This window comes from Moschus berezovskii, chromosome 10 (assembly GCF_049115385.1).
Source record: "Moschus berezovskii isolate FMDL1 chromosome 10, NW_MosBer_1.0, whole genome shotgun sequence".
Lineage (NCBI taxonomy): Eukaryota > Metazoa > Chordata > Mammalia > Artiodactyla > Moschidae > Moschus > Moschus berezovskii.
Window position 1 is genome coordinate 39,030,696 of NC_142469.1, and position 16,418 is coordinate 39,047,113.

General features: G+C 36.7%; 1 protein-coding gene across 2 annotated transcripts in view; it reads right to left on the reverse strand.

Moving 5' to 3' along the window:
* The window catches only part of KPNA5 (karyopherin subunit alpha 5), a 45,246-nt gene that overhangs the window by 19,764 nt on the left and 9,064 nt on the right, over nucleotides 1-16,418 (reverse strand). For both annotated transcript variants that reach the window (XM_055433062.2, XM_055433063.2), the window contains exons 6-7: nucleotides 12,934-13,065; nucleotides 10,944-11,032 (exon numbers count right to left, since the gene is read on the reverse strand). In XM_055433062.2, coding sequence (XP_055289037.1) covers nucleotides 10,944-11,032; nucleotides 12,934-13,065 — 221 coding nt within the window. The remainder of the gene's footprint in view (nucleotides 1-10,943; nucleotides 11,033-12,933; nucleotides 13,066-16,418) is intronic.

A 16,418-nucleotide genomic window follows, 5' to 3' on the forward strand; every position in this document is an offset into this window, starting at 1 on the left:
CTGAATGCAAAAGATATTCTAAAATCATCTATCTGATAAGAATCTATCCAGATTATATGAAGAATTCTTACAACTCAACAATAAAATGACAATTGAATTTAAAAATATGCAAAGGACTTAGATATTTCTCCAAAGAAGATACACAAATAGCCAACAAATGTATGAAAAGATATGAAATGTCATTAAGAAATGTAAATCAAAGCAAAATTAAATACCACCTCACACCCACTAGGATGGCTTTAATCAGAATAACGGACAACAGAAGGATGGAGGAATAGGATGGGGAGACCACTCTCTCCCCCATAAATTCATCAAAAGATCCTTTGAATGTGGCCAACTTCCACAAAACAACTTCTGAATGCTGGCAGAGGACACTGGGCACCCAAAGAGGCAACCCATTCTCTTTGAAAGGAGGTAGGACAAAACATAAAAGACAAAAAGTGAGACAGAAGATTTAGGGATGGATATCCGTCCTGGGGAGGGAGTTGTGAAGGAGAAGTTTCCACAGTAGGAAACTCTCTCAGAGGCAGATCTGTGGGGAGTTTTGGAATCTCTGTTGCTGCTGCAGCCTGAGATCAACTCCTCAGAGGAGACACAAGGAACACCTGAAATGGTGCCCTTGCAGCGCACCCGGGAAACCAAGCACCTGGGACCAGGGAGGTGACTCAGACGCACAGCCCGTCTGGGATACTACACTCTCCAAGCACCTGGTCACCTGAGCTGCTTGGACCTGGCAAGGGCACAAAACACATGCCCAACCGGGTCTGTGCCCTTGTGGAGTACCCGAGAACCTGCGTGGTTTAGACCTGGGAAGTGCATGAAACGCAGGGTCCACCTGCGACAGTGACCTTGCAGAGTGCCCTGGAGCCTGAGTAGCATAGACCCAGGAAGTACAGGCTGCTTTGGGTTGTGGCAAGCTCAGTGTGGTCCATACACTGCGACCACCCTCCCCACACCAGATATTTGTTTGCAGTGTCCCTCCCTCCCCACAACTGAACAAGTGAGCCTAAATAAGTGACCACCTTCATCCCCTTCTGTCAGGGGAAAAATTAGACACTAAAGAGACTTGCAAAAAAAGGAAGCCAAAATAAACAAAGAAGAGGGAACCGCTCTGCAAGTGACAGGTGCAACAGATTAAAACCCTGTAGTTAACATTAACTGTGCATTGCTGCTGCTGCTGCTGCTAAATCGCTTCAGTCGTGTCTGACTCTGTGCGACCCCATAGATGGCAGCTCCCCCGTCCCTGGGATTCTCCAGGCAAGAACACTGGAGTGGGCTGCCATTTCCTTCTCCAATGCATGATAGTGAAAAGTGAAAGTGAAGTCGCTCAGTCGTGTCTGACTCTTTGCGACCCCATGGACTGCAGCCCATCAGGCTCCTCCGTCCATGGGGTTCTCCAGAAAAGAGTACTGGAGTGGGGTGCCATTGCCTTCTCCGAACTGTGCATTGGAGGGGGCCTATAGACTTTGAGAATAAGCTGACCTTGAATACAAGCTGGAACAAGGAACTAGGATCTGAAACTGAACTGACCCACACTGCCCACAACGGCTCCAGAGAAATTCCTAGATATATTTTTACAATTATCACTTTTTAAATTTTTTCAAGTTCTTTAATTTTCATTTTTATAACCTACAATTATCTTGTAAAACAAAGACCCTATTTTTAAAGCAAATTTCATATATATATATATATTTCTTTTTAAATTTTTGTGACTGATTTTGTTTTGCAATTTTTATATTGCATTTTTGAGAGTCTAACTTCTATTCTAGATTTTTAATCTTTGCATTTTGGTATTTGTTAATCAATTTTGTACATTTAAGAATATAATCTTCAGTATGTATTTTCACTTAGGAATGTGATTACTGGCTTGACTGCTCTCTCACCTTTTGACTCTCCCTTTTCTCCCCCAGGTCACCTCTATCTCCTCTGTCCCCCTTCTCTTCTCTGCTTAACTCTGTGAATCTCTCTGGGTGTTCTGGGCTGTGGCGAGCACTTAGGGAACTGATTACTGACTAGATTGGTCTCTCCCGTTTTGACTCCCCCTTTCTCCTCCTGGTCACCTCTATCTCCCTCCTCCCTCTTCTCTGTGTAACTCTGTGAATCTCTCTGGGTTTTCTGGATTGTGGAGAGCACTTAGGGAATGGATAACTGGCTAGATCGCTCACTCTCGTTTTGACTCCTCCTCTTCTCCTGGTCACCTCTATCTCTCTCCTCCTTCTTCTCTTCTCTATGTAACTCTGAATCTCTTTGGGTGTCCCTCGCTGTGGAGAATTGGTTCACCATTAACCTAGATGTTTTATCATCTGTGCTTTATGGATGGAGAAGTCTTGAGGCTACTATAAGAGAAGGACTGAAAGCCAGAGGCAGGAGACTTAACTCTAAAACTTGAGAACACCAGAGAACTCCTGACTCCAGGGAACATTTATAGACAAGAACTCACCCAAAAGCCTCCATACCTACACTGAAACTAAATTTCAACCAAGAGCCAACAAGTTCCAGGGCAAGACATACAATGCTAATTCTCTAGCAAAGCAGGAACAAAGCCCTGAGCATTAAAAAACAGGCTGCCCAAAGCCATGCCAAACCCATAGATACCCCAAAACTCACTACTGGACAGTTCATTGCACTCCAGAGAGAACAGATTCAGCTCCACCCACCACAACACAGACACAGGCTCCCCCAACCAGGAAACCTTGACAAGCCACTAGCCCAACCCCACCCACAGGCAGCAGACTCTATAATAAAGAGGAACCATGAACTTCTAGCCTACAGAAAGGGCACCCCAAACACAGCAATCTAAGCAAAATGAAAGGCAGAGAAATATTCAGCAGGTAAAGGAACATGATAAATACCCACCAAATTAAACAAAAGAAGAGGAGATAGGGAGTCTACCTGAAAAAGAATTCAGAATAAATGATATTAAAGATGATCCAAAATCTTGAAAACAAAATGAAGTTACAGATAAATAGACTAGAGACAAGGATTGAGAAGATGCAAAAATGTTTAACAAGGACCTGGAAGAAATAAAGAAGAGTCAATCAATAATGTATAATGCAATACTGAGATCAAAAGCACTCTGGAGGGAACCAACAACAGAATAACTGAGGCAGAAGAGAGAATAAGTGAGGTGAAAGATAGAATTGTGGAAAACGAAGGAGAGAGGAAAAAAGAAAAAAGAATAAAAAGAAATGAGGACAACATCAGAGACCTCTGGGACAATGTTAAACGCACCAACATTCAAATCATAGGTATCCCAGAAGACGAAGACAAAAAGAAAGAGCATGAGAAGATATTTCAGGAGATAATAGTTGAAAACTTCCCTAAAATGGGGAAGGAAATAGGCACCTAAGTTCAAGAAAGCCAGAGTCCCAAACAGAATAAACCCAAGGCGAAACATCCCATGACACATATTAATTAAACTAATGAAGATCAAACACAAATAATAAATATTAAAAGCAGCAAGGGAAAAGCAACTAGTAACATAAAAGGGGATCCCCATAAGGATAACAGCTGATCCTTCAACAGAAACTCGTCAGGCCAGAAGGGAATGGCAGGACATACTTAAAGTGATGAAAGTGATGAACCAGTGATGAAAGAGAAAAAACCAGATTACTGTACCCAACAAGGATCTCATTCAGATATGAAGGAGAAATCAAAAGCTTTACAGGCAAGCAAAATCTGAGACAATTCAGCACCACCAAACCAATTCTTCAACAAATGCTAACAGATCTTCTCTAGACAGGAAACACAGAAAAAGATTATAAAATCAAACCCAAAACACCAAAATGGCAACAGGATCAAACTTATCAATACTTACCTTAAATGTAAATGGATTGAATGCCCCAACAAAAAGACAAAGACTGGCTGAATGGATGAAAAAACAAGACCCCTATAAATGCTGTCTACAAGAGACCCACCTCAAACCAGGGGTCACATACAGATTGAAAGTGAAGGGCTGGAAAAAGATATTCCATGCAAATGGAGACCAAAAGAAAGCAGGGGAAGCAATACTCATATCAGATAAAATAGACTTTGAAATAAAGGCCATGAAAAGGGACAAAGAAGGACACTACATAATGATCAAAGGATCAATCCAAGAAGAAGATATAACAATCACAAATATATATGCACCCAACATAGGAGCCGGAGAAGGCAATGGTAAGCCACTCCAGTACCTGGAAAATCCCATGGATGGAGGAGCCTGGTAGGCTGCAGTCCGTGGGGTCGCTAAGGGTCGGACACGACTGAGCAACTTCACTTTCACTTTTCACTTTCACACATTGGAGAAGGAAATGGCAACCCACTCCAGTGTTCTTGCCTGGAGAATCCCAGGGACGGGGAGCCTGGTGGGCTTCCATCTATGGGGTCACACAGAGTCGGACACGACTGAAGTGACTTAGCAGCAGCAGCAACATAGGAGTACCTCAACACATAAGGCAAATGCTAACAAGTATGAAAGGGGAAATTAACAATAACATAATAATAGTGTGAGACTTTAATATCCCACTCACATCTATGGATAGATCAACCAAACAGAAAATTAGCAAGGAAGCACAAGCTTTAAATGATACAATGGACCAGTTAGACCTAATTGATATCTATAGGACATTTCACCCCAAAACAATGAATTTCACCTTTTTCTCAAGTGCACACAGAACACTGTCCAGGATTGATCACATCCTGGGTCATAAATCTAGCCTTGGTAAATTCAAAAAAACTGAAATCATTTCAAGCACCTTTTTCGATCACAATGCACTTAGATGTCAACTACAGGAAAAAAACTATTAAAAATACAAACATATGCAGGCTAAACAACACACTTCTGAATAAACAACAGATCAGAGAAGAAATCAAAAAGGAAATCAAAATATGCATAGAAACAAATGAAAATGAAAACACAACAACCCAAAAACTATGGGATTCAGTAAAAGCAGCGCTAAGAGGAAGGTTCATAGCAATACAACCTTACCTCAAGAAAGAGGAGAAAAGTCAAATAAATAACTGAACTTTTCACCCAAAGTAACTAGAAAAAGAAGAAATGAAGGACTCCAAAGTTATCAGAAGGAAAGAAATCACAAAAATCAGAGCAGAAATACATGAAAAACTAACAAAGGCGATACACCAAAAATCAACAAAACTAAAAGTTGGTTCTTTGAGTAAATAAATAAAATAGACAAACCATTAGCCAGACTCATCAAGAAAAAAAGGGAGAAGAATCAAATCAATAACATTAGAAATGAAAATGGAGAAATCACGACAGACAAGACAGAAATACAAAGGATCATAGGAGACTACTATCAGCAACTATATGCCAATAAAATGGACAACTCGGAAGAAATGGGCGAATTCTTAGAAAAATATAACCTTCCAAAACTGAACCAGGGAGAAATAGAAAATCTTAACAGACCCATCACAAGCATGGAAATTGAAACTGTAATCAAGTATCTGCCAACAAACAAAAGTCCAGGACCAGATGGCTTCACACATGAATTCAACCAAAAATTTAGAGAAGTACTAACAACTATCCTACTCAAACTCTTCCAGAAAATTGCAAAGGTAAACTCCCAAACTCATTCTACGAGGCCACCATCACCCTAATACCAAAACCAGACAAAGATGCCACAAAAAAAGAAAACTACAGGCCAATATCACTGATGAACATAGATGCAAAACTCCTCAAGAAAATTCTAGCAAGCAGAATCCAACAACATACTAAAAAGATCACACATCATGACCAAGTGGGCTTTATCCCAGGGATGCAAGGATTCTTCAATATTTGCAAATCAATGTGATACACCACATTAACAAATTGAAAGAAAAGCCATATGATTATCTCAATAGGTGCAGAGAAAGCCTTTGACAAAATTCAACAACTCATTTATGATAAAAACTCTCCAGAAAGCAGGCATAGAAGGAACATGCCTCAACATAATAAAAGCCATATAGGATAAACCCACAGCAAACATTATTCTCAATGGCAAATAATTTAAAGCATTTCCCCTAAAGTCAGGAGCAAAACAAGGGTGCCCACTCTCACCACTACTTTTCAACATAGTTTTGGAAGTTTTAACCACAGCAGTCAGAGAAGAAAAAGAAAAAAAGGAATCTAGATTGGAAAAGAAGTAAAACTCTTACTGTTTGCATATGACATGATCCTCTACATAGAAAATCCTAAAGACACAACAAGAAAATTACTAGAGCTAATCAATGAATATAGTAAAGTTGCAGGATATAAAATTAACACACAGAAATCCCTTGCATTCCTATACACTAACAATGAGAAAACAAAGAGAAATTAAGGAAACAATCCCATTCACCATTGCAATGAAAAGAATAAAATACTTAGGAAAACCTTGAATAGCCAAAGCAATCTTGAGAAAGAAGAATGGAACTGGAGGAATCAACCTGCCTGACTTCAGACTATACTACAAAGCTACAGTCATCAAGACAGTTTGGTACTGGCACAAAGACAGAAACATAGACCAATGGAACCAGACAGAAAGCCCAGAGATAATTCCACAAATCTATGGACACCTTATCTTTGACAAAGGAAGCAAAAATATACAATGGAGAAAAGACACTCTCTTCAACAAGTGGTGCTGGGAAAACTGGTCAACCGCTTGTAAAATAATGAAACCAGAACACTTTCTAACACCATACACAAAAATAAACTCAAAATGGTAATCTATTTTGAGACCTAAATATAAGATCAGAAACTATAAAACTCCTACCAGAGGAAAACAAAGGCAAAACTCTCTTTGACATAAATCATGGCCAGATCCTCTATGACCCACCTCCCAGAGTAATGGAAATAAAAGAAAAATAAACAAATGGGACCAAATTAAACTTAAAAACTTTTGCACAACAAAGGAAACTATAAGTAAGGTGAAAAGACAGCTTTCAGAATGGGAGAAAATAATAGCAAATGAAGCAACTAGCAAAGAATTAATCTCAAAAATATACAAGCAACTCATGCAGCTCAATTCCAGAAAAATAAATGATCCAATCAAAAAATGGGCCAAAAAACTAAACAGTCATTTCTCCAAAGAAGACATACAGATGGCTAACAAACACATGAAAAGATGCTCAACATCACTCATTATCAGAGAAATGCAAATCAAAACCACAATGAGATATCATCTGATGCAGGTCAGAATGGCTGCTATCAAAAAGTCTACAAACAATAAATGCTGAAGAGGGTGTGGAGAAAAGGGAACCCTCTTACACTGTTGGTGGGAGTGCAAACTAATACAGCCACTATGGAGAACAGTGTGGAGATTCCTTAAAAAACTGGAAATAGAACTGCCATATGACACAGCAATCCCACTGCTGGGCATACACACCAAGGAAACCAGAACTGAAAGCGACACACGTACCCCAATGTTCATTGCAGCACTGTTTACAATAGCCAGGACATGGAAGTAACCTAGATGTCCATCTGCAGATGAATGGATAAGAAAGCTGTGGTACATATACACACTGGGATATTACTCAGCTATTAAAAAGAACACATTTGAGTCAGCTCTAATGAGGTGGATAAAACTGATGCCTATTATACAGAGTGAAGTAAGCCAGAAAGAAAAACACCAATACAGTATACTAACGCATATATATGGAATTTAGAAAGATGGTAACAATGACCCTATATGCGAGACAGCAAAAGAGACACAGATATAAAGAACAGACTTTTGGACTCTATGGGAGAAGGCAAGGGTGGGAATATTTGAGAGAATAGCATTGAAACATGTATATTACCATATGTGAAACAGATGACCAGTCCAAGTTCAATGCCTGAAACAGGGTAATCAAAGCTGGTGCACTGGGATGACCCAGAGGGATGGGATAGGGAGGGAGGTGGGAGAGGGGTTCAGGATGGGGGAAACATGTACACCCATGGCTGATTCATGTCAATGTATGGCAAAAATCACCATAATACTGTAAAGTAATTAGCCTCCATTAAAATAAATAAATCAATTTAAAAAAAAAGAATAACAGACAACTGTTGGTGAGAAACTGGAACTCTCACATGTTGCTGGTAGAAATAGAATGGTGCAGCTACTATGGAAAAAGTCTGGTGGTAAAAGGTAAAGACAGCATTAGCACATTACCCAGCAATTCCACTGGTAGGTACATACCTAAAAAGAATTGAAAATACTGGTGTTTAAACAAAAACCTGTGCACAAATGTTCACAAGAGTACTATATATATACAGTAGCCAAAAGGTGGAAATAACCCAAATGACCATCAAGTGATGAATGTACCACAAAATGTGGTATATCCATATAATGGAATATTATTTAATTATAAGAAGAATGAAGTATTGATACATTCTACGATATGAATGAACCCTGAAGACCATATGCTAAGTGAAAGAAGCAGACACAAAAGGTCACACAGTGTATGATTTCATTTATGTAAAATATCCAGAATAGACAAATCCACAAAGACAGAAAACAGATTAGTGTTATCCAAATACTTGGAAAAAAGGGTATTGGGATTTCTGTTTGGGATGACAGAAAGTTCTAGAACTAGACAGTTGCTATGGTTGAGAAACACTGTGAACATACTGAGTGGCAGTAAATTGTACACTTCTAAATGGTAAATTTTTTATTGTGTATATTCTGTCACACAAAAAATATGCTCTAAAAGTTCTGCTATAAAGAGTATTTGAAACCTCCTAAAACCATAACTGATTTAGAAATCAGTTAGTTACACTGACTTACTATATCAGGAACTGACAAACTTTTCAGTGAATACTTTTGGCTTCACAGGCCTTTCTCTATTACAGCTACTGAACTCTGCTGGTATAGCATGAAAGCAACCACAGACATTAAGTAAGAAAATTGATGTGATCCAGTAAAATTTAATTTTCAAAAACAGGGGACAGGCCAAATTTGGCATGAAGACTGTACTTGGCCAAGCTGTGATGTATATTATCCTCCTTGTATTAATGGGAGTATTATGAGAAATTACACATCTTTTCTTGTCCAAATTTGCTATATTATAAAGTTGCATTAAATTAAAACAACAAAGCTGTATCAGTATATTGGGATCTTCCCTTGTAGCTTAGTCAGTAAAGAATCTGCCTGAAAGGTAAGAGACTCGGGTTCAATTCTTGGGTTGGGAAGATCCACTGGAGAAGGAAATGGCAACCCACTCTAGTATTCTTGCCTGGAGAATCCCATGGACAGAGAAGCCTGGCAGGCTACAGTCCATAGGGTCGCAAGAGTCAAACACGACTTGGTGACTAAATCACCCTATCAGTATATAAAGTCCATAATAGAAAGTCCATAATAGTAAAAGGTTTACATTTACTGAGAATCAAAAGGCAGAACTGATAAAACTGTATTACATCAATAAAAATTTTATACAGACTTAACACATTAGCTAAATGTTAATTTAACTTCAATGTGAACTACAGATTGTCCATAATCTTCTTAAAGTTAATAACATTTTTCCTTTCGACCAACCATGGTGAGAACATCTTGACATACCTTCCTTCTTATCGCCTTTCTCAATTTTTTAATTAAACTTTGAAAATTTCTAAACCTACCCTTTTTCTGAAATTTATTATGTTTATAACCATGATTAGATAGCTAGGTACTGTTTGCTTTTCATTAGACCTTTGCTTTTTAGTTTGGTTTCTTTAGTCATAATTAAAAGATCCTTAGAACATTTAGAGTAATTAGAACTAAGAAATGCTTACTTACTATTTCATAAACCATTATCGACTTTAAATATTAACAAATAATAAATGACCCAAAGATAGAGAGCAAAGAATATGACCTAGAGACAAAGTAAAAAAAGAAACAAAGTGCTCACAGTTAATCTTCAAACCATAAAATCAGGCCAGAAAAACCCCAAGTTGAAAATTTAAGAGGTACTTTTAGTAGTATGAACGTCAAAATAATTCTGATATTGAACCCTAAATCAGTATTTTTCTTTATAATTGGACTAACTGCTCAGATATTATTTTGAATAAGCCCAAAGTAAATGAAATCACAAGTGGTTCAGTGGCCTGAACATAGTTAAGTACATAGTTAAGTACTCATACACAGTTAAGTGAGTTGAGTGAAATGATGCTGAGAAATCCATTTTGTCCCTGGAAAGTTACACTTTCTGAAACAATAAAATATATTTTGCAAAACTGTATCTAAAAACATATTCTTTCTATTTGTATCTAAAAACAAAACAAAATTGTATCTAAAAACATACTCTAATTTCTAAGCTTGGAAAGGATGGCGAATGGCATAGAAATGTTAAGAGTAAAATTTTCCCTTTCAAAATATGTCAATTACTTTTTCCTTTTTCACTATTTGCCAATGGTATTCAGCCTAAATAAAAATTCTCTCAGTAAATGATAACCAACTTGGATAAATAAACCTATCTTTCAAATAATTTTGTCATTTCTGTAAAGAACCCTGTATTATAGGGTAGCTTTTTTTCTTAAAAAAAGCATAAAGTATTAGAAAAAGAAACCACTAGCTAAGTCATTTTAAGTAAAATTCTAATTCTGAAAAAAAATCTCTCTGTTCTCTGAACATTTCAAAATCAAATATGAAAATCTGACAAGTTCAACACATCATCTGTTCATCAACTCAATGCTATACTATCTGCTTTAGTAACTTTTAAATTTTTAGTGTGTTAAAAACTACTACTTATCCGTGTTCTCTAGAATAATTGTTTTAGCACAGTAGGCATCAAGTAAGCAATGAATGCTGTGAAGTGTGGCTTAAGGGAACATAAAAGACAGATATGATACAACCGGAAATTTTCTTTGTTAGTCTTATGCAATTTCAAGCTACTTCAGGCTTGGCCAAACATAAGCAAAATTTAAAAGTATCACTGAAGAAGCAAATGTGTGTGTAGAAATATAGTGTAGAAAATAGTTTGCTTTTCCAAAAGTTAATAGTATTTAATTGTGATAAACTTAAAGTACTTACTCTAAAAGAGGTGGAAGTATTTCACAATTCAAAACAAAATCTCTGCATTCTGCATTGTCACCAGCAATATTACCAAGTGCCCAAACAGCCTTCAAAAAATAATAAAAATATTCTTTTACGACAATATCTTAAATAAGATTGTCTCTTAATAATGAAATTTTATTGTAAAAGGAAAAAACTGATGAGTTTTCAAGATGTTAAAAAAAACATGCCAGTAGACAAGAAAGGAAAACTTCAAAAGTATCTTTAATAATATTTTTAGTCAAATTAAAACACGGGGCATTTAAAAACGTTTTCTTACATGCTAGTGAAGTGTTTATTCTCTTTAAGAAGGAGATAGTTTGTCTACTTTGAATCTACATGGATAGATAAAATATAGTTGACCTTTGAACAATTTGGCAGTGAGGGACACCAACCCCTGCAGTCAAAAATCCATGTATAACTTTCAAGTTGGCCCTCCTTACCCAAGATTACTTGCAGACTCAACCAACTTTGGATTGTGTAGTACCGCAGTATGCATTTATTGCAAAAAAAAAAAAAAAACCTGTGTGTAAGTGAACCACACATTCAAAACTGTTTTGTTCAAGGGTCAACTATATATCCATTTAGGGAATTTTACAATTACCTATGCTAGAGGTTTGCTCCTATGCCAAAGAATCCACTCACTGAGAAGGAACTGACTTGTAAAAGAAGAAAGGAAGGAGAGATAAAGCATTGTAAACTAAGGTAAAGCTAATGTGAGAACTGTCTTAAATTGATGCTTAAAAATAAGCTTAGAGATAGTCCAGGTTAAATAAATGACAGTAAAAATCAAATTATTCATGTATTAAATTTCAATTAGATAAGAAATTATACAAATGCAAATGATCATTATATTTTCATTTCAAGTTTCTCATATAAGTACAAAAGTAGACATAAGTTAATATTTCAACTGGGAAAATTATATTTTAACATTTAAAATTTACACTAATATTTTTAATATCTACTCTAGACCTAAGTTTATTTTTTACATTTTTAAGAAAAAGTTTTTAAAGTGATGACATTTTGCACCCTGTGAAGTATTTTGTTGGTGGGATATCAATTTTTATAACATTTTGGAAGTCAATTTTGAAATAGTAATAGCATTTAAAAGCTTTTGAGTATAATCATTTTTCCCTAATGTAATAATCAAGGCATATATTAATAACAAAACATATTACTATCAAGATTGATATATAATGATGCTCACCACAATATTATTAACACCAATAAGGTAGAAATAACTCAATTGTACAACTACTGACGAATAGATAAATTATAGCAGCTACCTGAATGGATAATGAGTAAGCAGTAAAATTTTCTTCAAGAATAATAAATGCCATAAGAAAAGGCTCCCAATAATATTAAGTGGGAAAAAATATAACATTAAAATAAAAATATAAACAAACAAATGGAATGGTAGTGAGATCGACGGATCAATTTGCAAGAACATGAATCAAAACAAAAACAACAAAACATTTGACTTTCTCTAGATGGTAAAAGTTACATGTGATTAAATTTTCCCTGTTACAACAACTATAATTTATATATAAAATCCAATCTAAAATGGTTTATTAAAAAATAATGTGATATATCAAAAAGAAACAATAAAATAATCTACATACATGTAAAGAACAAGGAGTCAGACTGGTCCAGGTTTAAAACCTGGCTCAGCCCTTCACTGTGACTTTGGGTAAATTACTATCTTTTCTGGGTCTCAGTATGCTCTTTTATAAATGGGAATAGTAATTCTCAATAGCTGAAATCTATGTACAAAGGCCGGGATTATACATAAAAGAATTCATTCTTCCTTTCTTCTAATTTGACACTAAACAGAAACTATTATATTCTAACAAATGTAATGCACAGGCAACTTGGTAAAAATGAATTTCAAATTATAATCAATGACAAACGGCACTTTCAAGAGAAAATTAAAATCTAGTAGATATAACAGTTCAAATTAGAAACTTACCTGTTCTTGAACATCTTCATGTTCTGAATTAAGAAGTCTGATAAAAATTGGAACAGCCCCAGTTTCAATCACTACTTTGGTATGCAGAAAAGTTCCAGATGCTATATTAGTTAATGCCCATGCAGCTTCAAACTAAGGAAAAATAAAAGCAAAATAAATGAAAGCCCCAAAGAAACACCAGAAGGAGGAAGAAAGGAAGAAGAGAGGGAGTCAAGACTCAGCTGAACAAGTCTGAGAGAAAGATTCACTTACGATTAATAAGATTCAATGTGAAATCAGATTTGATAGGTAAAAATATTTTTTAAAAAAAGGGCTCTTCAATCTGGAAAAATAAGAACTGAGAAGAATATAATAAAAATTTATAAAATCATGAACAATAAATGAACACATCTGAATTTATATTTCATATAAAACCTCTGATGTTTACTATTAGGGAGCCAGGTTTTCTAAATCAAGCAGTTTAAAACAAAATGATACACACTACTTAATAAACAGAATATTTATGGAGCTTAGAATCATAAAAGGTACTTTTGTTTCCCTAAGGATCATCTATTCCTAACCTCCTCACTTAAGAAATATGAAAAATTAGAAAGCCATACATTTAGGTGGTTAGTTCAAGGTGAAAGAGTTCATTATTAGCAGAGCCACAGAACTTGTGGTATTCTTTCAAGGAGCAGAGCCTCCGGGAAGTTACTCATATCAATCAGAATTCAGATATACTTATCTGTGATGGATTTATAATGATGCAATTGAGAAAAATTTAACTCATGGTTCTCTAACAAACTAGCAAATCAGACCTGATAATTAAGGAGTGTCAATAGCTTTAAAAATATTTAGCCTAGACAACTTCTCAAATTAAGGTAGGTATTATGATTAAGACAAGTATAATAAAAAGCATTAGTGAAAGGCATGAAAAGTACAGATAAAACTAGAGAAAATGGTTATATTTTTAAAAAGGAAAAAAAAAAAGAGGCAGAGCTCCTATTCGACTCCACAGGATCTTTATGTGGCAAAAATGCCAATTCTTCTGATTTGTAAAAAGCAGCCCCAAATCTAGACTTCCATTTGAAATTCTTCAACTTTTGAAAACCTGATATCTAAATTTATATATTTTAAAACATGTGCAGGCCAAACATGTAGGTCCCCAGTTTGAGGCCTCTCAATTACAAGTAAGTCCCCTACATATGAACCATCAAGATGCAAACGTTCAAAGATGTGAACGTGTGTTCCATCAACATCAGGCAAGAGTGAAACTGCAGCTTAACCTCCCTCTCGTATTGTTGATGATCCTTCAGCTCTACCATCTCCCACTTTCTCTCCCTCCTCCAGTCAGTAACTCTTCTCGCCTGGCATGCCAGCCCCTGCATGCCAGCTGCTGTACTATACTACTGTACTTTTCAGGTAGTACACTATGCGATTAAAAATGTTTTCTTTATTTTTTGGTTGTTTTTTATGGATTATTTGTGTAGAAAGTATTACAAACCTTTTACAGTACAGTACTATATAGCCAATTGTGTTAGTTGGGTACATAGGGTAACTTTACTGGACTGACAAACGCACTCTCAGAACAGAACTTAGTATAGTTCAGTTCAGTCGTTCAGTTGTGTCCGACTCTTTGCGACCCCATGAACTACAGCACTCCAGGCGTCCCTGTCCATCACCAACTCCTGGAGTTCACCCAAACCCATGTCCATTGAGAGTTGGTGATACCAGCCAACCATCTCATCCTCTGTCATCCCCCTCTCCTCCTGCCCTCAATCTTTCCCAGCATCAGGGTCTTTTCAAATGAGTCAGCTCTTCACATCAGGTGAAAGTATTGGAGTTTCAGCCTCAGCATCAGTCCTTCCAATGAATATTCAGGACTGATTTCCTTTAGGATGAACTGGTTGGATCTCCGTGCAGTCCAAGGGACTCTCGAGAGTCTTCTCCAACACCACAGTTCAAAAGCATCAATTCTTTGGCGCTCAGCTTTCTTTACAGTCCAACTCTCACATCCATAATCATATGGATAATAATCCATGGATCCATAATCCAAATCATAGCCTTGACTAGACGGACCTTTGTTGACAAAGTAATGTCTCTGCTTTTTAATATGCTATCTAGGTTGGTCATAACTTTCCTTCCAAGGAGTAAGCATCTTTTAATTTCATGGCTGCAATCACCATCTGCAGTGATTTTGGAGCCCAGAAAAATAAAATCAGTCACTGTTTCCACTATTTCTCCATCTATTTGCCATGAAGTGATAGGACTGGATGCCATGATCTCAGTTTTCTGAATGTTGAGCTTTAAGCCAACTTTTTCACTCTCTTCTTTCACTTTCATCAAGAGACTTTTTAGCTCTTCTTCACTTTCTGTCATAAGAGTGGTGTCATCTGCACATCTGAGGTTAGTGATCTTTGTCCCAGCAATCTTGATTTCAGCCTGTGCTTCCTCCAGCCCAGCGTTTCTCATGATGTACTCTGCATATAAGTTAAATAAGCAGGGTGACAATATACAGCCTTGATGTATTCCTTTTCCTCTTTGGAACAAGTCTGTTGTTTCATGTCCAGTTCTAACTGTTGCTTCCTGGCCTGCATACAGGTTTCTCAAGAGGCAGGTCAGGTGGTCTGGTATTCCCATCTCTTTCAGAATTTTCCACCATTTATTGTGATCCACACAGTCAAAGGCTTTAGCATAGTCAAAGAAGCAGAAATAGATGTTTTTCTGGAACTCTCTTGCTTTTTCCATAATCCAGCGGGTGCTGGCATTTTGATTTCTAGTTCCTTTGCCTTTTCTAAAACCAGCTTGAACATCTGGAAGTTCATGGTTCACATATTGCTGAAGCCTGGCTTGGAGAATTTTAAGCATTACTTTACTAGCGTGTGAGATGAGTGCAATTGTGCAGTAGTTTGAGCATTCTTTGGTATAGTCAGATCTACATTTGAACAACATATTTCATATTAACTTGGATAATATGGCACACCATATAGCTGCCCCAAGAACACACTGTTGAATTTCACTAGGTTTCAAGTATAATGATTAATTGGAGAACAAAATCCCAACTCACTCCAGTATTCTTGCCTGGAGAATTCCATGAACAGAGGAGCCTGGAGGGCTATAGGCCACAGGATTACAAAGAGACATGACTGAGTGACTAACACACACACACACACACACACACACACACAATGATTGATAAACACTCAAATCCCCAATGTTCTTGAATACTGTGTGCTGTGCTTTCTACAGATGCTATTTTCACAACCTGAAATTACTTTTCCTTTTATTCAGCCTGTTAAACTCTCATTCCCCCTTTAAGACTAGCTGTGTAACATTGTAAACATAAGCTGCTATGTTCTCTGCTCTCCAAGCACTTTGTATAATTTTCTGTTAGCACTAAGCATACTATAGGATCACAGATCTGCTTAGGAGTTTGTCTTCCCCAACAGAGTGAAGAATTTCTGCAGAGAGAAATATCTTACCAATCTGTAACTACAATGCCTTAT